We start from the raw sequence: 27,197 nt of genomic DNA on the forward strand, positions 1-27,197 counted from the left end.
GCAGGGGACTGAGGGAGCAGAGAGAAGGAAGGAGGGACGGGAATGGGCGTACTCTTACTTAATGGGCAGAAGGTTAGGATGTAGGGCACACTTCTTGGGGTGGAACACAATTATAAGAAGGACTTTACCTAACAAATGCAAACATTGTAACCTAATTCTTTGTACCCTCATTTAACCTGAAACAATAAAAAAAAAAGAAAAAAAAGATTATTAATTAAATTATTTTCCAAAGAAGTTCAAAGAACAGTAAGTATATTCTTCTTTTTACTTTTTTTTTTTTTTTTTTTTTGGCTCAACATAATTTAAGTGTGTTGTCAAAGTTTAACTATAGGTTGAAGTGTGCCAGGAGATAAAAAAGGTTGAAAACATTGCAATAGGGGCATCTTTTTCTAATTTACACAAATGTACTATCTATGTTAGTAGAATCCCAAGCATAGTTTTGGGGTCTGGCTCCCTGATGAGACATCTGTTTGTTTCAAAAAAAGGTCATTGTACATGTTGGAAAGCTGCCAAGGAATTTCTGCTATACAATTGGAGCCTGGCTCTACATAACCCTGAAGTGCACTCTCATGTCATTAGCTGCATTTCTACCTCCCAGTTAACTTCCTGCCCTGAACTCTTACTATGTGGCTTTTGGCTTATACACTTGAAGTCAAGGGTGCATCTGTTTTGTTTGGAGCCTAGAAAGCCAAGGACCACAATAAAGTTCTAAATAATTGGAGAATAAATGTGAATTATAAATAGTTTGGGTTCCTCGGACAACATTCTCTACAAATTCCATTCTCATTAAATATTTAAATGTCTGATACTTTGCAAATTACATTGAGTTTGGAGTTTCTTCTCCTCTACAACCACCCCCTGCCCCAGTTTTCTTTGGGAGTGAGGTAAATGGGTAGGGGGGCCAGGAGCTCTGCCCCCAGAATACAAACAGATGGTGAGGAAGAGACTCTATTCACAACAGGGGCAATGCAGCCCGTCTGTCTGAGAGCAGAGGGGAAAACGATGATATAGGGACAGTGCAGGCATCACAAGTAGATCCACATGGACATCCAGATGGCAGTGGGGGGAAACAGAAGGAGCTGGGGTGGAGTTCTGGGTAAGGAAATGGGGTCCGTATTCTGGTGTGGCTCCGAGGGGGAGGGGAAAAGCCTGTTCACTGGAGAAACTGGAATTTCTTGTGTGCCAATAGTCTATGGGTTCATACGAAGACATTTTAGCAGTAATAACTATAAGTATCATTGACGCCTAATCCTACCTGCATATTACAGAATCTCTTTAGGCTCTCCTTGTCTTCTACCCTGGTTACTATTGAAAGTCTCAAGAGTAGTTCTTTCATATTTCACCCTTCAGTACCCTGCTCCTGGGCTGTAATCCAAGCTTTTGAAGCTCTATGTAGGCAGAACCTCACTAGTGTTGTTTGGGGACAGCATGGTGCCTGTGACCAGGCTTGGCTTGGCTTCCGTCCCCTTTGTGCTGGGTCCTTCTGATTCCAAGAACAAGCCACGCTGTGTCCTACTCTCTTGCAGTCCCTTGTCATTGGGACTCCACAAAATGTTGCAGGTGCCCTAATGTTTCTCTGAATCCCTTGTAACATCAGCTCCTGGTTTCAGCTTCTATCTCCAGAGGGCTCTGTTAACATCCTAGGGGTGACAGGACACCAGGCCATCCTTCTGTCCCCAGGAGCTTGTCCATAGCACAGTGCCAACATCATCACTTCCACCCTGAGAATTTTCAGAAGAGATGGCATGGTGTTGTTTTCTAAGGTGAAAACCAGGTTCTTTCAAAAAGGCATGTTTATTTTTTTAGGACTCTTTTCAAGCTTTAAGTGGTCTCTGGTGATGAGCTGTCTGAGACCAAGGGTGGGTGTGACCAAGCTTTCCCATTAGTAATTTGTATCTGATTCCAAGATTCTGGAAGCTGGAATGTAACTGTGGGACTTCAATAAGTCAAAACACATGCAACATTGAACAATGCAAGCCAGTTTTAAAAGGAAAAAGAATCAGCCAGTTGCGGTGGCTCACACCTGTAATCCCAGTACTCTGGGAGGCCAAGGTGTGTGGATTGCCTGAGCTCCTGAGTTCAAGACCAGCCTGAGCTAGAGCAAGACCCCATCTTTAAGGAAATAGCTAGGTATTGTGGTGGGTGGTTGTAGTCCCAGCTACTTGGGAGGCTGAGGCAAGAGGATCACTTGAGCCCAAGAGTCTGAGATTGCTGTGAGCTATGATGTCATAGCACTCTACTGGGGGTGACAAAGTGAGAGAGAGAAAAAAGAAAAAGAAACAAAAATGGTTGTCAGACAGGTCTCAGGGTATACTTGTAAAGGGGAGAATAAACAAAACCAAACTAACACAGACAAATAGTTTGGTACCTTGGGAGATAAGAGTGGGAAAATTCAGTATGATAATGAAAAATTGTGTCTGGGGAATAGGCAGGAGAAATAAGAACCTTTCTCTTCTAAATGATTCCAGATAAGATGTTTGCCACCTGGCTAGCAGGGGAATAGTGGCTAAGAGCTATGGACGAGGCCATGTTGGACTTGACCAGGTAGGGTAGGGGAGTTTCTGCATTAACCTGTCTTTCAAAATCTTTCAAGTCATTGTCAAACACTAGGTAGGAAAAGTTAAAAACACGAGGGAGGAAGAAAAGTCCGAGATCATTTTCCTGGTTTCTGTGAAAGTTATGGCTCGTGAGTATTACTTTTTATTGAGTGCTACATCAGGCTCTGCAAAGTCAACATGAAAAGAAAGCTGAAGAGCAGAGAGTCCCAGATGGTTGGTGGCTGGGCAGGATCTCCCAGCACACATCCAGGCTGCTGTGGGGACTCTGTCTCTGGCATCTGGTGGCACCTCCTGCTCATACCCCTCAAGATGGCAGCTCTCTGCTCCTGATTCTCTGATTCTGTGCTCTGCTCCCCTGACTTAGCTTTGGTCCTGTGTTCTGACACTGCCTCCCTGTTCTAATTCTCTTTTCTAGCTGACTTTCCTCCCTTCATCCAATCCTCAGGAAACCCTCCATAGAACCTTCCATAGAACCTCACTCACTGGATCAACTTCCCAACTTCTACCCCTGGAGAGGACTCAGACCACACGAGTCAAACATGCAAAGAGGCGAGGACATGCTAGGTGAAAAGAATAAACTCTACCCAGGCAAGGGCACAAAAGCAGTTGTTCAGGAGGGTCACCAGGGTGCTCTTGGCAGGGGGCCAGGATTAGAGCGGTCATAGAGTATATGGGTCCCCAGCAGGTCTTAAGAAACACTTGCTGATTCACTGAGTATCAGGAATCACAACTGCGTATATGCAGAAAAGTCTGCCCTTTAGGGAAGTTTTCTTTTGTTATTAATATATACTTTATGTAGTCTGAAACTGAGTTCATTGCTTGATGGTAGCAGAAATGCAGGGTATCTCTGCTCTTGGGAATGCAACACCAGGGTTGATGTCCAAGGAGTCACAGGTGGGCACCAGCATCTCCGGTGTCCCAGCCTACAATCAAGGGCCAGCTCACTGGCCCCCCCCACCATGAAGCTAAGCCTAGTGCTATGCCCCCCTCAAAGCCACAGTGTCCAGTTCTTCTCTTTTGTTATTACCATGGTCTCCCCATCATAGGACAATTTCGATACCTTTCTTCCTCCCATTGGGTTCATCTGTGGGCAGCAGATATAAAGGTGTCCCCAGCTGATTGTCCCCTGTCATCCATTCTATCCTCACAAAACCCTCCATTGAACCCTCTAAGGAACCAGAAGGTAAAGTGACATTAAACTGAGATTATGTCACAGGCTGGGCAAGGGATTTGAAGAGAAACTTCTCTGAAGAAGACAGGCGCGCAGCCTACAGACATATGAAAAAATGCTCATCATCTTTAATCATCCAAGAAATGCAAATCGAAACTACTTTGAGATATCATCTAACTCCAGTAAGACTAGCCTATATCATAAAATCCCAAGACCAGAGATGTTGGCGTGGATGTGGAGAAAAGGGAACACTTCTACTCTGCTGGTGGAAATGCAAATTAATACATTCCTTTTGGAAAGATGTACGGAGAACACTTAGAGTTCTAAAAATAGAATTGCCATTCAATCCTATAATTCCTCTACTAGGCATATACCCAGAAGACCAAAAATCACATCACAACAAAGATATTTGTACCAGAATGTTTATTGCAGCCCTATTCATAATTGCTAATTCATGGAAAAAGCCCAAGTGCCCATCGATCCACGAATGGATTAATAAATTGTGGTATATGTACACCATGGAATATTATGCAGCCTTAAAGAAGATGGAGACTTTACCTCTTTCATGGTTATATGGATGGAGCTGGAGCATATTCTTCTTAGTAAAGTATCCCAAGAATGGAAGAAAAAGTATCCAATGTACTCAGCCCTACTATGAAACTAATTTATGGCTTTCACATGAAAGCTATAACCCAGTTACAACCTAAGAATAGGGGAAAGGGGAAAAGGGAGAGGAGGGAGCGAGGAGGTGGGCAGAGGGAGGGGGATTGGTGGGATTACACCTGCGGTGCATCTTACAAGGGCATATGTGAAACTTAGTAAATGTGGAATGTAAATGTCTTAGCACAATAACTAAGAAAATGCCAGGAAGGCTATGTTAACCAGTGTGATGAAAATGTGTCAAACGGTCTATAAAACCAGTGTATGGTGCCCCATGATTGCATTAATGTACACAGCTATGATTTAAGAAAAAAAAATTAAAAAATAAAACAAAATAAACTGAGATTATGTTATATAATATTCATTTTATAATCTGCATATTGTGCTTAATACAGTCCTCAGCAGGGATTAGCCACTGAATATTTATAGAAGGAAGAAAGGAAGGAAGGAAGGGAGGGAGGGAGGAAGGAAGGGAAGGAGAAAGGAGGGAAGGGGGGAAAGAAGGAAGGAAAAGGAAAGGAAAGGAAAGGAAGCTGAAAGTGAAAAGGCCAAACTATGTTGGTCACCTATCCATCCTGGTGGTTTTGACAGTGAGTGAACAAAGTTTTTATTGAAGAGCATGAGTGAATCAGGAAACTCAGCAGTTCAGCACTCCTTAAACATCCACGATCTCCCCTGCCTGCAGTGCCCTCATCCGTAAGTTAATCTAACCCTTTGTCAGCCTTCCTTTGGTTTTACGGTAGCTTATTTGCTGCTTGAGTTAACAAATTCAGCAAGCCCACAATAAATTTTGCCTTTATCATTAATATACATAGTCTCTAACCAAATGGCCAAGGTAACATCAGATAGAAAAAGCCTGGATTTGGAATCAGATGGATTTGAACACCAGCTGAGCTCATGAGCCTGGGGAAACCTTGTTACACCCCCTCAATCCTGTCAATAATATTCTCTGGCCATTTCTCAAATTTTCTTTCAGTGGAAGAAAAGGAGAGAAAGCCACAAGGAAATGAGCAAGGCTCCAGTGGTGTGGATGTTTTCTGTGTTTCCATCCTTGGTTGGGTTTCAGGCAAAACCAGAAAATATTGGCTGGCAGAATGAATCATTGTTTGTCGCTAAAGAAACATTCATGCATACACTCTTATGTCTAGCAGCAAGGAGACTGAGATTTTGGAGGAAAACATCTGGTTTTGTCACACATGTTAAAGGAAAGCTGGATACGAGGGGTGAAGAATATTTCAGGCTGGAGCATTTGAAGGCAGCTGAAGTCTTCCTTTCCAAAGAGAACCCCTGAAGACATTTACTGCATACAAACTAGATGTGAAACAACTCTGATAAAATGGGAATTAGACAGAGAAACTTGTTTTACTGGCTACGAAAAATACAGCCAATTCAAATCTGAAATGGGACTGCTGAGATGACAAACTCCCCTCCCTAAGGAGTAGGGGCTGTAATCAGCACGTGGCCCTTTCTGTTTTCTCACTAGCTATTTTGGGTTATTTTTTCTGAAGGCAGACATAGTTGTTACATTTGCAGATGTTACATTTAGTCCTTCACGACTCCAAGGAACCGTTTCAGGACAGAGAATGTGGGGTTGTGGGTGAGGGTTCTACAAAGGTTTGCTCCAATAAAATAGGAACATAAGAGAGCTTAAGTTAGGGAAAGGAGCTCTACAGGTGAACACCCGCTCACCCTAACATGTAACAACTCACTTTTATTGTGTGACATGCCAGGCACTGTTCTTGGTATTTTACATGCTTTCTTTTACTTAATTCTCATAGTATCTCTGCAAGGTAATACTACAGATGAGGAAACTGGGGGTTATGAAATGTAAGTCACGTGCCCAGTGAAGAGTTAGGAGAGAACCAGAACTCAAAAGCTGCCCTAATTCTATATAAACCCTTGACTTCCAGTATTATTATTATTATGTCCCTTGCTCTCCCTTTACCCCTTTGCAACTCCTCCTGTTTCCAAATGTGTGGTTTCAGTGGAACTAATTCTGATTCAGCTTCAGGGATGGAGCATGTGACTTAGGCCAAGCCAATCAGCACAGGATCAAAGTGATTGGTGATTATATGACCCAAGCCACTGTAATCAGAATGCATGGCAAGGATTTGGGTAAAAGTGTCTCTAGCCCACTGTGCTGTGGACAGTGAGGATGTGAGGTCTTCAACTACTGAAACAACTTGCTATTATAGGACTGCCTGAAGGTGAAACAAATTTTCAGGGAGACCCGAGGTGGAAGAATGGCAGAGAAATGCAGGTGAAGGGCTGATGACGTATGAGCCTCCACAGCAGACCTTGCTGACGTCTGAAGCACCTCGGGGCTTGGCAGTCCCAGGAGCTAACCAAGTTCCCATATGTTTAAACCAAGTTGAGTTGCATTCTGTTAGTCATAGCCAAATGTTTTCAGTGATGCAACCACTATCCAAGGGGCTCTTCTATATTCTGCCTAGCCTTCGTTAGGACCCTAGCCTAACGAAGCTAGAATTTCCTTAAAAAAAAAAAAAGAAAGAAAGAAAAAAGCAGTTCCATACAGAAGGATTGAAATTTCCCTTAACATATAGAGAAGGGTCAGTGGACACCAAAATGATTGGAATGGTTCAATTTTCAAAAGAGTTCTTTGAGAGTTCTGGCAGCCTGGTACAATTCTGAACCAAACCGTTACTTTTTTTCTTTTTCCCTTTAGGGAAGTTTATTGAGGACAAACGTTTGGAGTTCTTGATGGCAATATTTGAAATAGCAGAAATTCTCTTCCTAAGAAGAGAAGTCCATTTACGTTTTTTTTTAGACTGTGCGGGCCCTCTGACTCTGCCCCAGACACCACATGGTTGGCTGGCCTGAGAGAGCCTGGCTGGGAGTCTCTCACCTCCTCCAACACTCCCTGCTCCCAGGGCTGCCACCCAAACCCGATCTATGTTTCTATGTTATGCCAGGGTGTTAAATAATCATAATGACTCTGGCATTTCTCCTACCAGAGCTGTTTGTATTTCGTAGGAGACTACTGAACATTGCAATATTTTCTTAATTGACTGGAATGAAACTAAAGGTGAAATTTACAGACATTAAAAAAAAAAAGACATATTTGGGGGCAAAGAACCATTTTCTTTTTCTCTCAAATCACGTCCTTAGTGAGACTTCTATGTACTTGTGTGTTGAGTGTATTCACTATAACTAGGATCTGTTCCATATTATCCAAACCTACAGCCTCTGACATGTTTCCCCCGACCTTTATCTTCTTTGTCTCTCTCTCCCTCTTGCATACAACACACGCATACAAACTTTTAATTTAAAAAAGAGGGCAAAGAGACTAGAAAGGGAACAGTTGAGTTCTGCTGGTGCCTTGGGAAGGCTGTGACAGCTGTCCTGCACTGTTGGGACTTACAAGTACAGAAGCTACCCAGGGCCTTTACTACTGTTAGGGATGCTATTGACAAAGGAGCAGGTGCATGTTCCCAGCTAGAAGAAATGGCCAGGGGTAACAATCCTTTGCTGTTTCCGTTCATAACAGTATCACCCCTGTGTGTACTCAGAGGTTTGTTTTGGAGCCGGACATGACCATGTGCATCTTTTCTCCTGAGCACCATAGGCCCGGGTAAGGATGCTCCTATAATATCCCCCTCATAATGCAGAATACCTCAGATGCTGGTTATTTATTTATTTATTTGGGAGGTTCTTGCTCTGTTGCCCAGGCTAGAGGGCAGTGGCATCATCATAGCTCACTGCAGCCTCAAACTTCCGGGCTCAAGTGATTCTCCTGCCCATTGCCCTAAATATCTGGCACTATAGTAGCACACCACCACGCTGGGCTAATTTTCCTAATTTTTTTTTGTAGAGACAGGGTCTCACTTTGCTTAGGCTGGTCTAGAACTCCTAACCTGAGGCAATGCTCCTGCTTCAGCCTCTCAGAGTGCTAGGATTATAGATGTGAGCCACTGTGCCTGGCCAGGTGCTGATTCCAAAGTTCAGATTCACCAACCATTAAAAGCCTGCTATTCCAGGTGGTTTCATTACGTATGTCTAGTCATCAGTAGCAAGTAACGTTTTTTTCAACTATGGAATTTCTTCCTCTTTTAATCTCTAACATAGTAGCACTTTTATGAATATAAAAGACATGCAAATGATAAAGTCCACCCACCCATCCTACTCCAGCCCCTTAGCAGGAGCAAGAGAGCCAGATATTAGGATCAGGCCCAGTGGCAGTGGAAGGAGAGGGCAGGGCAGGGGGGCATAGGATGGCAAAAGGGATGTGAAACCCACCGCATGACCTGCACATCCCACGAGAGGAGAAGATGGGGGCTTCCGAAATGGCTCTGGCTAAAGGATGGGCAACTTGCTCATTTCTTGAGAGGCAAGTGCCTGACACACTAAGTGTTCAGCAGTTACTCCTTGAGTGAATTGGTGAACGCAGTAACGAGTGCCATAGTGTGCTGAGGTCAGGTGTCATCATGCATTGGGGATGAAGGAGAGATGAGAGTTTGGGTGAGAGTCTCTGTTGTCACTGTCCGTGAGGTTGCATCAGCTTTGTGGCCATCATGGTCCAAGGATGGGCACCTGCCTGGGAGAGGCAATGGCATGCTTCCCCAGTGCTCTAACTTTAATCAGGCTGTCATCTTCCTGGATTTCTTAGAACTGCTTAATGCCATGCTAGCATCTGGAGGAAATGACTTTTTAACTATAGCACTGTACTAAGATTCTTTGAACAAAGGGCAAAATGAACAATGTCGGGCTGGCTCCCTTTATTCTCAGTAACTATGAGCAGGTGCTCTAAGGAGTTGCTAAGTAGGTGAGTCTGGTGTGAGGGGACTAATTAGAGAAGAAGGGTTGACCCTAGAGACTGCTTAGTGACTACCAAAGGGCTCTTTAGAAGCAGATAATTTGGGGGGGAGGGAGAGGCTTCCTTATATCTGGAGCCAGGAGTCTGGAGCCATCTGGTCCTGGGGCTAAAATCAGTAGCTGCAGTCCTTTGTAAGGGCTCTCCCTGTCATGGGCTGGTTCTTCTTACATGGTAGGATCAGCCTGAGGAGCCTGGAGTTCTCCTGAGATGGAGCTTGCTGTGATTCTTGCTGCAGGCCACAGTCAGGAGCAAATGATGGTAGCATTGGCACAGGCCACGATGGAACGATTTTCAGTATATACCTCCAGCAAAACCTGGTATTCTCCCTGCAAGCGACACAGGTAAAGTGTTAGGCTTGTGAGTCACAGTGCAATCAGCCACTAAACAAATATCTACTGAGCACCTTCCATGGTGCTAGGTGCTGCTCTACACACTGGAGATGGTAGAGAAAGAGCCCTCCTCCTGCCATGCAGCTTATAGTCTCACTGGGGCAGACAACCATCCACACCATAGGGGACTATGTGGTGGTCAGACTCATGCAGGGAGGGGGTGGGCAGGAGCTGTAGGGGGAACAAAGTGAGTGCTGGCTTGCCATTTTAAGTAGGGTGGTCCAGGGAAGCCCTGCTGAGAAGGTGACCTGGAGGCAAAGGCCTGAAGGGGTTCTAGTGCTCAGTGCCACTATGGGCTGGCACCTTCACTTTGGAGGGGCAGTAAGGAGGCCAAGGAGGGAGGCCAAGGAGGGAGAGGAGGTGAGGCCATGGAGATGCAGGAGGCCATACCCTTGGGACTTCACAGGCCATGTTGGGGACATTGGTTTACACTCTGAAAGGGTTTTGGGTCTTGAGAGTTTTCCCCCAGGAGTGGCCTGATCTGATGCGTTTGTCAGCAGGATCCTTCTGGTTGCTGGTGCTGAAAAGACCAGGTAGGCAGTGGTTGTGGTAATCCAGGTGAGTGATGAAGTGACTTCGGGTAGAGAGTGGAGTGGGGGAGAAGGTGTTGAATTTCAGAGAGATTTCACAAGAAGAGCAGATAGGATCTGCTGAGGAAACCCTAGTGAGTGGGAGAGAAAGAGATGGTGTAAAAGTGACTCCAAGGGTCCTGGCCTGAGCAACTGGAAGGAGAAAGGTCATTTGCTGAGACAAAGAAGGACCCTGGGGGAGCACTGTTCAGCACAAAACCAAAATGCTCTAGACGAAATGTATCGCCACCTTTCAGGTTTCCTTTCTGGCAGTGACACTGCATAGAGGGCTCCCTTTGTTTATAGTTAGCTTTGAAGACCCTGTCTGAGAGCCCTGCCACTTGAGGAGTCGCAGACAGATCCCAGCGTGCAGCATGGAGCCAGTGCCTCACTGGCCAGGCAGTGCTGACAGGTTAGTAGACACTGATCTGGAGAAGAAAAGGCTCGGGGGAGGTGGAGTGTGGCCAGCAGAGCAGAGGGACTAAGGAGAAGGAGGCACAGGAGACCCCAGCTCACCTTGGAACTGCCTGTCACCCAAAGGAGGAAAGGGGTGTAGTTTGCACACCACCAGGGGGAAGGCATCAGTCAGACCACTGGACAGAAGTTGCATGAATGGTGGCCTTTGCTGGAAGAGAATAACTTTCTAGCCATTTGGTGAGGTTCAGAAGGGAGTGGACAGCCTAACACTGAAACAGTATTGGAGAGAGCCAGGCTCTGCTCTGGACAAGGGCTTGGGTGTGACTCTGTGATTCCAGAGGCTCGCAGTTGTCTTCTAGTTCAAATATTGAGAAGCTGTAATTTTAGAAACTGTGTTAGGAATTTAACCAAAGCCATGCAAAACTTTTGTGTTGTACTGAGGCCTGACTAGAAAACACTGGAGGATTCTAGAAGGGGAAGGCTAGAATCTTCTCAGCTATGGGAACAACACTAGCAGTGATCTGAGATGGTATCAAGATGGCACTGTGACTTAGGGACCCAGAGGCTGGGACGGAAAGGAAACAAACCCAGATATGACACTATGTTAAAGAGATTCTTTATGGAAAAGGACACCATTTTCCTGAGTCACATGCATGTTATGGAGACTGAACAAATAAGATTGAAAACAAAAGCATTTAAAATGATTACCTTTTTGCAATCCTTTTCATGTTTCATAAGGCTCTCTTAGGGATAGCATATTGAAAATTTATTGCTTATATCAGAGCAGCTTGAATTCAGCCATTTAGTAAAGTCACATTATTTTGAGTAAAAGGAATTAGTGGGAAATTCTACTCATGGCTGTGAGCCTTGTCAGCAAAAGCTGAGGACGTGGGCCTATTACTATGTATCACATTTATTTGGTGGTGGCCCCTGAGTAACAGCGAAAGCTGTACCTAGGGGGACATTGAAGTCTAGGGCTTTGTGTGTCTTCCTTTCTCTGAACGACCAGCCTCCGCAAGCACGAATCGCATCATGCGTGCGGCTGCCTCCCACACACAGCAAGCAGCGAAAGCCATATGGAGTCCCCACAGACATTGGCAATCCTGCCAGACAAGACACTGGCACTCCTTTCAGGAAAAGGTTGTATCCAGAGGATCCCCAAAAGTTCAATGGCGCGTAAAATGTTAAACACCAAAATGACAAAGCCATATGTCAAGCAATTTTAATGACCACTACAAGGTAACAGCTTTACTGGGAAAAAGTTTTCATAGTAATGGCTTATAGATAAATTTTAAGCTGATTGATTTCTTCCTCCTCCCCCTCAGCCTTCTTTCCTTTTCTTTCTTCTCCTTGACCTGTTCAATACAAGCATTTTAACCACACAACCCAAACCAGAACCTTACCTCGGGAATATCAACTCCAGGATTATTGACCGGGCCGGCATAGTAGATCTGCTCTGAAAAATATGTAAAGCATTGATAACATCATTCGGTCATTTAAAATGAATAGGATTCACTGATATAATACGTGATACACAGATGTGTAACAATTTTTGGCACTAAAATAGGAGTAGATAGAAATGCTTTCACTTCCTGACCCAGACTTATAATTCATTCATTTGTTCATTTATTCATTCATACAACAAATATTAGTGGCCCACCTACCATGTGGCAGCCCCTGGGATGCAGCAATGAAAAAAAGGTTTGTGCCCACGTGTTACTTATATCCTATTGACTGGCAATACAGGAATAAGTAAACAAGACGAGACCCAGATTGCAAAAAAATGCTAGTAGGAGCCATACAGGCAATGTGAGAGGGGGGTGGGGTGTGCTGGTTAAGGGGCCAGGCTGGAGCCAGGCTGCACAGGGTGAAATCCTCAGACTACACCTACAGGTATTTGGCCCTGGATAGTCATTAACTCTTTGGGCTCAGTTTCCTTCTTTTTAAGACGGGTAGGACAATGACAGTAACAGTGCCCACTTCACAGTGTTGTGAGGAATTAAGAGTTAATCAATGTAAAGCACTCAGAACAACATTTAGGAAACAGTCCCATGTACTGGCTAACCCTAGGAACCAAGAGGAACCAAGAGACAGCATGTTTCATGAGGGAGTTGGCCAGGGGAGGTTTCTGTTTGCAAGTGATATTCGAGTCCATCCCTGAAGGAGAAGAATGAACCAAGCCTTTAAAGCAGTTCTCAGCCTGTGGGTCGCCACCCCATTGGGGGTCAAACGACCCTTTCACAGGGGTCTCCTAAGACCATCCTGCATATCAGACATTTACATTACGATTCATAACAGTGGAAAAATTACAGTTATGAAGTAGCAATGAAAATAATTTTATGGTTGGGGGTCACCACAACATAAGGAACTGTATTAAAGTATCGCGGCATTAGGAAGGTTCAGAACCACTGCTTTAAAGAGCTGGAAGAAGAGCATCCCAAGACAACAGCATAAAGACAGAGGCTCAGATGTAGAAAAGAGTCTGGGAAATTGGAAGGGCGGAGGGAGCTGGTTCTGCTGATGCTCAGTGAATGAGAAGGACTACCTGGGAAGTGCTGGGAAAGACCAGGGGGCAACAGACGTTCCAGGACCCCAAGGACATGACTAGGAGTTTAGATTTCATTCATGGAAATGGGAAAGGTGTTAAAAAGTCAAGTGAAGATAGTTAATTTATGTTTTGTAGAGGCATTGTGTCATGTGGGGAGTAGATGGGAGAGGCCCAGAGAGTAGGCTATCTAGAGGCTGAGGTGAGTGATGGGTGGATGGGGGTGGTGGTGGAGACAGAGAAACACTAATGGGGTCATGGCTGTGGGAGACCAGCACTTGCTATACAGTGGGGGCCAGGGAGGGATTGGGGTGGAGCATCTGGGTAAGTGGGTGGGCATGGGGAGGGCATGTGTTTTTGTGTGTGTGATGATTAAAGAGCTCTACTGCTAGGGGATTGTTCCTAGGGGTCCTTGGAAGCAGTTGGATATAAAAACCTGGAATTTGGGGGAAGATGTAGGGATGGGGCTGTGAATATTGGGATCCTTAACAGAAGTCATTAGAAGGTAATAAAGCCATGGGGAAGGATGGGAACCCACAGGGGAGAGAATTCATAGAGAAGGGGACAGGGCCAGAATCACTCCTGATACCCTGCAGCATTCAGAATTTGGGTCTAGGAGAAGAAGCAAGCCAAAGAGGCCAAGAAGGAATGGTAGGGAGAGTGGAGGATGCCCAGAGAGGGGGATCAAAGAAGCCAGGAGATGAGTGATTTTCAAACAGGAGGTCACAAGCAGCTGCGTTGGATGCTACTGCTGAGAGTTTGCGTTAGAAGAGGACAGTCGTGTGCAGTGGACTGGGCACCATGGAGGCCGTTGAGTGACCCTGACAAGAACATCGGAGAGGTAAGAACCCAAAGGGGCTGGGTTTGAGAGAGATGTGGAGGTGGAACACAGGATCATTTTGCTGTAGAGAGGGGGCAGAACATGCAAATGATAACTGAAAGAGAGTGTGGTGCTAAGAGTGGCTTGCTTTTGTGTTTAGGATGAAGACACTGAACCATATCTATCATAGAAAGGGAATGATCTTGTAGAAAGAAACAGGGAAAAGAAGAGGGGATAACTGAAGGCATGGAGAGTTTCAGAAGGTGGGGAGGAAGGCATTTGCCTTGGACAGGAACCCAGAAATTACCCCCATTGTTGTAGAAGAGAAAAAAAGAACAGAGAGAGCTTAAGTGCAGGCCAATGGCTCCCGTCTGATGACTTTGCTTTCCCAGTGAAGGTCATGGCAGACAGGTAGAGAGACATGGACAGTGAGGCCCTGTGCTGGTCAAGTAGCAAAAGAATGCCCACAGTATTTACCATGGACAATGGGGGAAGAAATTCACTTGAGAAACATAGAATTATTTCTAGGCAGTGTTGAGTGCTTTTTTTTTTGAGGTTGGTGGCCATGAATTTAAAAATGCTCCAGTCAGCCCAGATACACATTTCTTCAGCAACATTCAGTAGTTCTGATGCAGGAATAGAGAAGGTCAATAATTGGTTTGGAGTTTTGCTGATGGGAAGGGTAAATAGAGAAAGGCAAAGCTGTCCGGATAGATGCAAGGAAAAGTTCACAATAATACTAGGCCATGGACTTGGAGGGGATTAAAGAAGAACGTGATGGCAGGAGGGCGTGGTTGGTAGTACAAAAAGTGATGGGGTCAGCTAAATAGAATTTCTGTTGTTATCAGTAAGCTCCTAGAACTGGCAACCTGGAAGAACACGAGGAAGCTGGAGGGCAAGAGGCTTGATGTTGGGGTTTCAGAAGCAGTGCCCTTTTACAGGCCATGACAACATCCTGGGTTGACATGGGAGGGGTGGTGGTTGAGGTGAAAAGATGGACATGGTTGCTGGAGGTAAGGAGATGAAGGAACTGAGGCATCATAGTGCTGAGTGGCCCATCCATTTCCATACTGAGGCAAGCAGGAAAGATGACTCCTTGACCAGCTCCTCAGATGATTGCTGCCTCCTCTGTGATTCCTCAGCACTGGGAAGTTAGCATGTGATAAGCATTGTGCTAAGAGCACAGACCCCAGGGTCAGACTATCTGTGCTTGGATCTTAGCTCTTCTTCCTACCCAAGGTCTCTGAGTGGTGTATGCAGGCCACTATCACCAGAGGGCCTACCTGGGGTGCATGTGTGGTGCCAATGATTTGCACACCTGAGAGCACACCCTTCACATCCTAATCTATGTGAATGGTGCCCCCAGGAGGGGTGCAGTCAGTGGCCAACTTTCCAGTACACAATTTTTTTGCAGGAAATTATCTTCTCTCCAGTGGATACTGTCTAACCCAAGCCAGGACAATCAGAGTAGAGGGACAGAGAAACCCCAGCCCCATCTGTTCTGGCAAGAACACAATTTGAATTCTTCAGTCTCTGGAGCTGCCCACTTTCTGCCTGGTGTTCCAGCCTTCTCAATGATTCTGTGACTCCTCGATAGCCTTTCTAGAAATTCTCTTTGCATTTATTGGCTGGAATGGGCTTCTACGGCTTGCACCGCAAGGATGTGACTGCTGCAGGCGTGAGCAAGTTGAGAGCACTGATGCTGCATGAGGCCCAGCATGGCTACAGGGCAGAGTCTAGGAATGAGGACTGGCTATGCCAGTTCCTCTCTGGTCAGGCCGGGTTCCCTTGCGGGTGTTTTATACCAGCTTTATGCTTTTATAGATGGCTCTCTGGTGGCAAAGTGCAAACGATGTGACCTAGGAAGCACAAAGACTTGAGTTTGAGTCATAGCTTTCCTATTCACTAGCATTTGCTTAACCATCCTGCCACTCAGCTTCTGTGCTTGCAAAATAGAAATAAGAACACCTCCCTGCAGGGCACTAAGAGGACTAAGAGGACTTGTCTCCTTGTCACTGAGCAGAATGGGATCCCCAGGAAGGGGAGACACAATAGTTATTAGTTATATTATTATCCCCCAGCTGAGTAGTGGAACGGCCATTCCCTTGGTGCAGGTTGAAATACATGAGGAGATTGGGTTTTGGAACCTCTTTGTGCACAATTGCTAAATTCTAAACTTCTGTTTAAAAAAAATGGGTGAGTGTGACTCTTTGAAGAACACCATTTGAATGGTAGATAACATTTTGTTATGCTCATTTAATGCCCCAAGATTTGTTAATTTGTAGCCTTCACTATTAACAGGTTCCTTACCGGGGTGAAAAGTTTTCATTAAATTTGTCTTTTATACTTTACAGTTTCAACTGGGGCTCATGAAGTTCTTCAGACTAGCTTCAAGGAATTCATGAAGCTGTCTTTTTTTCTGCGTGTGTGTTAAACTGATGAAACAATACCTAAAATTAAATTCTCACTCCTTCCTTTCTCAGATCCTTTCTGATTCTGAGATTCCTTTAATTAACATTCTCACACACAAGTACTATAAAAAGAGCCCCAGTGTTTTTGTACTCACTCCTTCCTTTCCTTGGTTTGAAATCTTTATCAGTTTTTAATGTGCAGTGGATTAAAACAACTCACCTCCCTGGTTTTGAACACAGAAAGTCATTTCTGAATACGCTGAACACTGGCTTTTTAAATTTTTTGACCCAGATCTTTGGGTTGCTGTCACTTACTGTCTTTTTAGAGAGGAACTGGTTTTTAAATTGTGGAAGTGAAAGATCCCAATGGTGTTGGATGACGTGAGGTGGGGACCTGTGCTGCCTTCTGCTGATGTGAAAGAGCCTGTTAGGGACACTCTGTCCATTTCCCAGACCTCGCTAGGATCTCATTGGAATTTGCTCCAATCCTTCAAATTTATTCTAAAATTGTCTTCAAAATTTAAACAGTATTAGGGCTCTTGACAGCATAAAATACTTAGAGTTGCAATTTATGATGACCAGGCCAATTTGTATATCCACAACAAAGACTTCAAAAAATGATCACTTATTCATTTACTTGGCATTTTGAGCACTTTCTTTTTTTTTCTTTATATAATTAAATCATAGCGGTGTACATTAATGCGATCATGGGGCATCATACACTGGTTTTATATACCATTTGACATATTTTCATCACACTGGTTAACATAGCCTTCCTGGCATTTTCTTAGTTATTATGTTAAGACATTTATATTCTACATTTACTAAGTTTCACATGTACCCTTCTAAGATGCACCGTAGGTGTAATCCCACCAATCATCCTCCCTCCGCCCATCCTCCCCCCTCCCTCCCCTCCCGCTCCCCTTTCCCCATATTCTTAGGTTATAACTGGGTTATAGCTTTCATATGAAAGCCATAAATTAGTTTCATGGTAGGGCTGAGTGCATTGAATACTTTTTCTTCCATTCTTGAGATACTTTACTAAGAAGAATGTGTTCCAGCTCCATCCATGTAAACATGAAAGAGGTAAAGTCTCCATTTTTCTTTAAGGCTGCATAATATTCCATGGTGTACATATACCACAATTTATTAATCCGTTCGTGGATCGATGGGCACTTGGGCTTTTTCCATGACTTAGCAATTTTGAGCCCTTTCTCTACTTGCTGAGCCCAGTGGGGTGAAGGGGAGGAGGCAATATTTCCTCAGTTATAAGGAGGAGTGATTGACAAATAACATTTCTGTGTATTTAAGGCTAGCACGTCTATTATCTCAGCTAGTTATTGTGTGTGGTAAGAAGTGACATGCATTCTCTCAGCAAATTTCAGGTATGCAGTCCATTATTATTAACTATTAACTATTAACTGTTAACTATTCACCAGGCAGTACACTGGGTCTCCTCTTACCTTTTGACCACATCTTCCCTTTCCTCCCACCCTCCAGCCTTTGGTAACCATCCATCTACTCTCTCTTATGATGAGCTCAAGTTTTTTTTTTTGTTTTTTTTTTTAGATTCCACACACAAGTGAGACCACACAGTATTTGTCACCTTATTTCATGTAGCCCAACATCCTCCAGGTTCATCCATGGTACCACACATGGCAGAATTTTCTTCTTCTTCTTTTTTTTTTTTTTTTTTGAGTCCGAATCATATTCCATTGTGTCTATACCACATTTTCTTTACTCATCCATCTATCAATTCTGTTTTCACATTTTGGCTACTGTGAATAATTCTGTGGGAACACTTGCACACTGTTGGTGGGGAAGTAAATTGGCACAGTCACTATGGAGAACAATATGGAGTTTCCTCAAAATGTTAAAAGTAGAACTACCATATGATCCATTCATCACACTGCTGGTACACACACATAAATACACACACACAAAGGAAAGGAAATGGGGGTGTGTTAGAGACATCTGCATGAAGGGAGGTGATGTTGACCTGGGGGTGGGGGACACAGGCCTCGCTCTGCCCTGCAGAGGATGAGCAAAGTGGGAGGAAGTGGTGTATGGGAAGGGCTAGGGTGCAGGAGGACCACAGAGAAAAGGAGGGGGTGCTCCAGCCCTACCAAGAGCATCATCTCTGGAGGGGCGGGATGGGAGGCTTGCTATATTTTAGTGAGCTCTAAATACGGTCTTCCTTCCTCCCTATTTCTGGATGTTTCCTGAGAGAACCAGATCTGCTCCCACCTGCAGCTCTGCTGTCTTTAGTCTCTGACCCTCCATCGGGGGTGTGCTGTTTCCTTTTCTCATAAGATGAGGAACTTGTTGGTTAGGACACTTAAAGTATTTAAAGTAATAATGAACTTGACTAGGCGTGGAGACCACTGCCCTCAGGATGAACATGGCCACAGGCAAGTGCCTTGGGGGCCCTAAAGGCTTGAGGTTTCATCAAGGTTTTAAAGGATTCCAGCAGTGTAGGTAGGTAAGCTTCAGGCTAAGCCCAGACACAATTATAATTTTGTTTATAATTTAAAAAAATTATATTTTAGTGTGTGTTAATTTGGCAGCTGCCCAAGCTTTCAGGCTATTCACCTGTTATCTAGAACTAGAGCCTCCCATTCCCTTACTTCTCTCCTGGGGCTCAGCACTGTAGGCCCTATTCCCTGTTCTCACTGTAGGCTCAGAGGGACCCTGTGAGGCCAAATATAGGACACAGAATGGGGCAGAGATCCAGCAGAGCCCCACCGGGCCAGGCTTTGCAGTCCAGGACTGTGCTGGGTCCCCCTGGCAGATGCATTTGGTGTCTGATGCCACATCCCCTCAGCCCCTGGTGAAATCCCTGCAGCTGTGGTGGCCAGCCACCCCATGTCAAGTGTCTGCCATCTCTGCACACTACTGTGCTTCAGTTTCCATGTAGGGCAGCTGGAAAGTGCAAGGCTATTAACTTCCGGGGGAAGTTCTCAACTGAGAAAGACTGGGTCTGTAGATCCTGCCACAGCCTTCAGACCTCAAGGACAACTCTGAGACACATGTGAGTTCCCCAAGGGTTGCAGCGGGATGGGGTCGTAGCTCCCCAGGCTGGGAATCATCCTCCCTGATGCCTCATCACTTCCTGTTTCTCCCCCTCTCCCCTGCTCTTCCTGGCACCCTGTCCCAATGCACTATTTACTCCCAAGTCCTTGAAGGGGAACCCCAAATTAGGAATACTTCCTGGCAGATGGTGCGTCTTTTTCTAATGTGTCCCAAGGCCATGTATAAGCTGGTGGTGGCCCTAGAAATCCATGATGTCCATGTCATAAGGACCAGGAACTGTCACTATGTCATGTCCCCTCACAGCCTTCACATGTGTAGTTGATTAAGAATTAATTAATGATGGGGAGATTATGCTGATTACCTGGGTGGTCCCACTGTAATCACAAGGATCATCATAGGAGGGGGCAGGAGGTCAGAAGAAGGACACTAAAGATGCAAGAAGAGTGGAGTGATGTGGCCACAAGCCAAGGGAGGCTGCAGCCTCTGGAAACTGCAAAGGAGAGGAAGCAGATTCTTCCCTGAGCCTCCAGGAGGTATGCAGCCCTACTCACATTTTGATTCTAGATTTCTGACATTCAGACTGTTAGAAAGTAAATTAGCATTGTCATAAATAAATTTCTAAGTCCTTAGTAATTTGTCATAACGTCAAAGGAAACTAATATAATAGTCTTAGATTAAAAAGGGGGATCCAAGTGGTCAGTTTGAAAAGAGCCAAGAGTGGCAGCTTGTTTGTATTTGCGCTGCCCACAAAGGGCCCTTCAGAACCATGATATAGACACAATCTGGGATTTGAGCAGAAAAGAAATCCCTTGGGTTCAGGGCTGTGCCAGAGAGTAGAATTTCTAACATAAACAAACATAAATGTAATGTAATGTAACGTAACATAGCATAACAAAACAAATGAGTTCCAGACAGAGTGTAAGAAAAAAATTTAGAGCAGCATAGAAACTCCTAGGTCAGATCTGTCCCACAGAACTTTCTGCAGACTGGGAATGCCCTGTATCCACACCATCGAACACAATAGCCGCTATATGTCTGGTGCCACTGGTTAATAAAATATTTAACTTAAAGCTAAATGCTTTAAATAGCTACATGTGGCTTGTGTCTTCCATATCGGACAGTGTAATTCTAGATTAACATTGACTAATGATATTATAATATGAGTCAGGTGTGCAATTTTAAATTTTCTAGTAACCACATTCCAAAAACAGAGAAAGGAAACAAGAGAAATGAATTTAATAATACACTTTGATTTATCTAGTTATTAAAAATATGGCCTATTCAGCATAGAAACAATGTAAAAAGCATTAATGAGATATTTGCATTATTTTTCTTCATACTTTCTTTTCTTTTTGCATGAAGCCTTCACAATCTAGATGTATTCTACATGTAGAATGCATCTTACTTTGGTCCAGTCATGCTGCTAAGGCTTGGTAGCCACAAGGTCCACTGCCTGGACAGTGCCAACAAATGTCATTGATGAGGGAGTCTAGCAGGGGGAGTGACTTGCCTTTAGTTTCATTCCTCCTATTTGGCTTCTTTGTCTTTGCTGCCCAGGTTTCCTCTGAGAGACACATAAATTCTGCCAGCTAAGCAAAGAGAATTTAAGTCCCCCATCCCCGACCTATCCTTGGATTTCTATGGACAAACACTCAAAATGCAACTTGTAAATTGGTGATGGGAAGAAGGAGAAGAAATTGACTTGATCTGCAGAAACCTGGGGGGCCCTAGGAAAGAACCATTTGATGGGAACACTACAAAGACATCACAGGGGGCTGTTTCTCCAACTGGGGGGCTCCAGGGTCCATCCACATTGGAGCCCTCAAGGTGCTTAATTTGTTAAAACACAAATACCGGTGACTCTGGGATAAGACTAGGGAGCCAAGAGTTGGCCTTCTTAATTAGCTTCTTAAATGATGATGACATGATGAGATTTTGCTGTAGTCTTCTTAGCCTTGAAGATGGAGGGGTCATCTGTAAGGACCTGAGAGCAGTCTCTGGAAGCTGAGAGTGACCCCAGCTGGCTGCCCACCAGGTAATAGGAATCTCAGTGTCAGCTACACAGAGCTGAATTTTGTTAGTAATCCAAATGAACTTGGGAGTGGTGTCTCTTCCAGGGCCCAGTTCAATTGACATCTTGGTTTTAGCCTTGAGATACCCGAGCAGAGAACCAGATACCCAGAGCCTGCCTGGACTTCAAAACTACTCTTCCCAAGACCTTTGAAGGGTGAGGATGCCAGTGAAGAAAATATACCTGCTGCAGGCTTCTCCCTTCTCTGGAGGGTGAACTGTTTGCCACTTTGACATGAGAAGAACATGCTTTGGGACCTGCTAGTCCAAGAAGAGCTAGAGCCATATGGAGCTGACCTGGATGCAGACCCCATCTTGGAACCAAGCCCCTCTGGGTCCAGCATAGATCAACCCAACCTCAGTGATGCTGCCCAACACGAATGGCTGACTACTTTTTACGGTAAACTGCCAAAGCAGGGGTATTCAGTAATTGCAGTTATTTCTATTTTGCTCAAGAAAGTCATAGTCCTAGTACAAAGAAATGATAAATGTGTGAGGTGATGGATACGCTAATTACCCTGATCTGATCACTATGTACTCCATGAATATGTACAATTATTATTTGTCTATTAAAGACTGAAATTAAAATACCAAAAAGAAAAAGAAAAAATTACGTGAATTTGTGAAATTCTATGCATTCATAACAAGGCTTATATTGTATAGAGGCTCATATTGTCTTAGAAAATTAGAATTGCTTCTTTCCTAGGTTAGCATTAGTCTTAGGTGCTCGAGTCAACTAACATAAAGAATTGACTGATGTCAAAGGACAGTTTTAACAGATTACTGGCTCATTTAAAAACACCCTTGAATTTGAGGACAGAGAGCTATCAGAGTCCTTAATAGCCAACATGTATCCTCTCACTTTGCTCAAGAGTGCTCTTTGCTTCATCACTGCTGGTACCCTCTCCAAGGTGGCCATTGTTTCTAGTTCTCTTTCTTGAAGTTTGTGAGTTTTCTGCTAATGCAATAAATAAACTATTGTTTTTGTTGATTCTGCCTGACTTTGCAGCAGCAGCTGCTGCCCAGTAATCACAAGACCGGAAATCCATTGGCAGCTTGAAGTCTATAGCTAAAGAATAAAACACAAAAACAAGAAAGGCCTGGAGGCCAGATGATAGGGCTTTAAATTTCCAATTCTTTGAGAAATGTAAATAATACTCTTTTCCTAGGGGAACTAGAGGGCCAGGGAGACTCCACCATTGTCAACCCCAAGAGAATAGCCAGGGAGACTACATTGTCAACCCCCAGAGAATAGGCAGGCTTACACCAAAGGCATCTCCCTGCTGGTCCTAAGGAAACAGGTTTTAAACTTTTATGTCTCAAAGGCTCCTCTGTCTCTCCAGGTGCCTTGCTAAAATGCAGACTTCCACTCTGAGATTCATGATGACTTGAGAGGCTCAGAAATCCATTGTCAGCTGCATATAGCAGCTACCACTGACAACTTATGGAGTGGTTACTGTAAGCCAAACACCAGTCTAAGGGCTTGGCATATATTATCCCATTTTATCCTTATGATAATCCTGTGAGGTCACTTATATTTTCCTTATTGTACAGGTGAGGAAACTGAGGCTCATAGAGATTAAGTAACTTGCTTGAGGTCACATAGTGCTAAGTAAAGTAAGTAGCGGTAAACGTTCAGCTCTAGGCAGGTCTGTCTGGAAGTCTGGCTTCCAACCCTGTGCTTATCCACCAGGCTAGTGGTTTTCAAAGTGTGGTCCTTGGACCAGAATCATCAACCTCCCCTGGGGACTTGCCAGAAATGCAGTCAGCATAACTTAATATTCTTCAAGGTAGCACCTGCTTGGAAGGTGGTTTTGCCCTGGCTTCTATCACAGCAAAGGAAGGTATAGGCATTTTGCAGAAAGCACTTGTGGGAATTTTTCTGGATGTAGGTAGTAAGCAGATTGCATTCCCATTGTTCCTCCTAAATTCCCTCCACAAACCTGCAGAAAGGAGCACAGCAAAGCAGAAGTAGAGGGGACGATAGAGATCTAGCTGATGGAGTCGGAGTTGCCAACCTTAACAAAACTCCTAAGACTGCATTTTGAATAGATGTAGACAGTGAGATTGAGAAGTCTCTGCAGTTCATAATGCTAAGAGGATTGCCAGATGCAGGTGTCCAGTGTCAACAAGGACCAAAAAAGAAACACCCTGGATAATGAAAAGGAGAAAAGACGGGTAGCTATGAGCACCCACTGTGACCACACCGTTGACTTATTTGTACATGTAAAATCAGTGAGTAGTCATAGAGTTCCTCAGCTGCAGTCAGGGATATCTGCCTCGTGGGCAATGTGCTGTCAGATTTTAAATATACTTCTCAGGGGATCTACTGTTGTGTATTGAAATTCATCTAATTATGATGTATTCCCCACTTTGGACAAACAGAGAAGGAAAGTTGAAATTTACCCAAAGACAAACCAGGGACCAGTTTTTTTTCTCTACTAAAGGATTCTTCAGTTTGCAAAAGGTGTCATTGTAATATTTCTTTTAATTACAAGCTTTGATAATTAATGTGTTTAAACTCAAGTCCTAACCTATCTTTTTTCTGAAGTTTACGTATTTTATGAAGTGAGGTACGTCTATACCTATCGTATGCATTTCACAATAGATTTTGCTTATACCGAAAAGTGGCTCATGCTGGGACAGCAGCTCCATGAGGCAGTAGTCTTTATAGGCACATTGTCTTCTGTGCCTCTCTAAGGTACTGACAAGAACGTGGAATCAAGTCCTCCCAGCTTTTCATGGCGTGGCACCATGTGAATCACATCTGCCAAGGTTTCAGAGAGAAGTGCATGACCTATACATCCCCTAGTTTATAATTATATATACCCAGTGTGTACACACAAGCATATACACACACAATGTAATTGTTGAACTCCCCTAAGCCTTTACTTTAATCTCAGGTGATTTTGGCAATTGGTTGGGTACAACTGATATCCACAAATCAATCTATGAAACAGTAAACAAATTATTTTTTCAAGTCAATTACTCAATTAGTGTAATGAAATCAATACCACTTGGCCTGGGTTGGCCTACCCTGGTGAAAACTCACAGAGGTTTCAGAATCTCTCAGAACCAGGTTTGACAGTTGATATTTCTCTTGTTACAATGAGTGAAAAATCATGTGTTAATCCAATTTGCTCTATGGCCTTAATCTGAGTCTTTACTAAAATCCCTAGACTCATTTCCAGTTCAGAATCTTTCTTCTCCATGGCCCTTCACAAAATATTCTAGGTGGCCAAAATGTGAGCTGCCTTTGAGTGATTTCTCCCCATGTTTTATTTGAGGGCAGCATGTCATGGTAGGGCTTGTTCTTACTTTCCAGGTTGACATTTGACGTTGATGCTCGACAGTAAGTCCTACGATCAAATGTTGGCTGTATTTAATTTCTTGTTTCACTCTCATCCTCTTGACATGGGCTACTCTAGGAAACTCCTTGAACAAATGGACCTCATTGAGAATTGACACCAAGATGTGTCAAATGCTTGACTAGTCAGAGACTGAAAGGGCTACAGAAAACTTGACTTGATCCCAAGCCAGACAGGGCTCTGGGGGTGGGGGTGGGGGTGTGAGGGGTCCTCATCGGTGGTGCTGCTTAGTGCTGACAAGCCCCGACTTTGAGAGAAGTCTCTGTGTCAGATGGTTGTGGGATATAGTCTTATTGGGGCCAAGGGGACAGACCACACCTTGGCGGATGGATGTCAGGTTTCCTCAGAGCAAGTGGACATTCCCACAGTTCCATATTCTGGCAAAAAGTCAAGGCAGGGGCAGAAAATAAGAATTTTAGAGGCTGACATGATCAAGATAAAAAAACCCCAAAAAACTAGAACAACACAACTACAAAAGACTTGTTCAGTCACTGGTCAGAAAATCCTGGGACCCGAGCAGGTTGGCAGAAAGCCTTGGCCGCCTCCCCGGCTTCCAGGTGAGCCTGTTTGTATCTGCATCTCACTTCTGAGTTGTTTCTGTGAGAGACCCGCCCTGAGTTTACAAAGCAGCCCTGTGCTTTGCTCAAGCTGTCCCAGCCCCTGCATCAAGGTCCCTCTGGTAGGAGAGAGGAAGCCAGAGAGGTTCCCTGCCTTGACTTCTAATGTGCCAGCCATATCACAAATCTTTTCTTACTTAGTCTCCACTGTTATCCAATAGAGAATTATGATTACTCCCATTTAATAAATGTAGTAACTGAGAACCAGAGAAACGAAGTAACCCTCCAGAAAAGAAGGGGTTCTTCTGTGCTCAGCCTGTCCATGGCAGCTGTGGAGAGGGAAGGAGGCCATGGGCCTTGCTCCTTGGCTTTGCCACAAGGTACTTTCTTTCCATCCCCTGATGCTCTTAACCAGTTTTCCTATGAAGTTCCCTTTGCCTCATATCTAATTTGTTGGCTCTGGCCTTATATAGCATAGTTAAAACAAAGGTGTCACGTTTTCCTCAGTATCCAAGAGCTGAATGATTTATGCTGTACCTCAGGTCAAGCATTCACCTGTGTACCTGTGCTCAGTGATTCGTGCTGACAGTCCTGAAGTCTGACCGATCATCTAGAGAGCTTTTCAAAGTTTATTGTGCAACAGAACAGGAGTGTGGCCATTTATGGCCTCAGGGCCAACTACCCAGGGCCTGTTGTTGAGCAGATAAGAGCTGAGGATGGTTTTTATTTTTATGTTTTTAGATGGAAGGAAAAAAAAATCAAAAGAAGAAAAATGATTTATTGCACAGAAAAATTCTATGAAATTTAAATTTCAGTGCTCACACATAAAGTATTCATGTCCATTTATTTTCATATTATCTGTAGGGACTTTCACACCACAAGGACAGAGCTGAACAATTGCCAAAGAGACCTATGGCCTATAAAGCCTAAAATATTTGCTATCTTGTTCTTTCCAGAAAAGGTTTGCCAACCTGTAGCCCAAAGAGCTTTTGAAATGCTGATGTACTAAGCCCCAACCTCAGTTTCTGACTCAGCAAGTCTAAGTGGAGACATAAAATGTGCCATGTCTAAAGATTTCCCAGATAATGCTGATGCTGGTGTGAGGACCACACTTTGAGAACCATTGCCTTATAATAATGGCTGGCAATGTCCAGAGATAATCATTGGATCCCTGTAACTTGACATGTCATTTAAGTCCTTTATCTAGTCCCAGTGGAGGGCTCAAATGACTTCACTTCTCCTCCCCCAGAGTTTGAATTATGTTTACAGAAGATGAGTAGCAGAGGGGTTTAGAGCTGGAGAGAAATCTAGCTTCACCACCTGCTGGAGCTGTGACCTTCTGTGAGTTACTTAGCCTCTCTGAGACTCAATTTCCTATCTATTAAGATGAGGCTGTACATAGGAAAGAAAAACAAACTATTTACTCCTATTGTATTTTCCACAGACAGCACTTTTAGTCACCAAAATGTGTGGAGATTTTAATCCTCATATCAACCAATGCTCCAATACCAGCTGGGTTTCCTACAATTCCATTCAATTCTGATACTTACTAAAGTCAGCACAGACCCCAGAGGTGAAGGGCTCAGTTCTCTAAGACTATTCTTCCCGCTTATTTCAAACATCAATTGCAAGTAGTAGGTTCCTAGGTTACTCACAACTTATGTCCAACTTGGCTGCAAATCAGAGGCTCCCATGACCCCCCGCTTCATAGGATAATTTGCTAGAATGGCTCACAGAACTCAGAGAAGCACAGTCATGCGCTGCATGATGAAGTTTTGGCAGATTATGGTCCACA

At 44.1% G+C, this 27,197-nt stretch overlaps 1 protein-coding gene across 4 annotated transcripts in view; it reads right to left on the minus strand.

Annotated features, from left to right (window-relative positions):
* Positions 1-4,893: 4,893 nt before the first annotated feature.
* The window catches only part of LY86 (lymphocyte antigen 86), a 72,194-nt gene continuing 49,890 nt past the window's right edge, over positions 4,894-27,197 (minus strand). For 2 of the 4 annotated variants that reach the window (XM_053602719.1, XM_053602723.1), the window contains one exon: positions 22,106-22,546. In XM_053602719.1, coding sequence (XP_053458694.1) covers positions 22,314-22,546 — 233 coding nt within the window. In that variant the 3' untranslated portion in view covers positions 22,106-22,313. The other 2 variants (XM_053602720.1, XM_053602722.1) reach the window with 2 other exon arrangements.

This window comes from Nycticebus coucang, chromosome 9 (assembly GCF_027406575.1).
Source record: "Nycticebus coucang isolate mNycCou1 chromosome 9, mNycCou1.pri, whole genome shotgun sequence".
Taxonomy (NCBI): domain Eukaryota; kingdom Metazoa; phylum Chordata; class Mammalia; order Primates; family Lorisidae; genus Nycticebus; species Nycticebus coucang.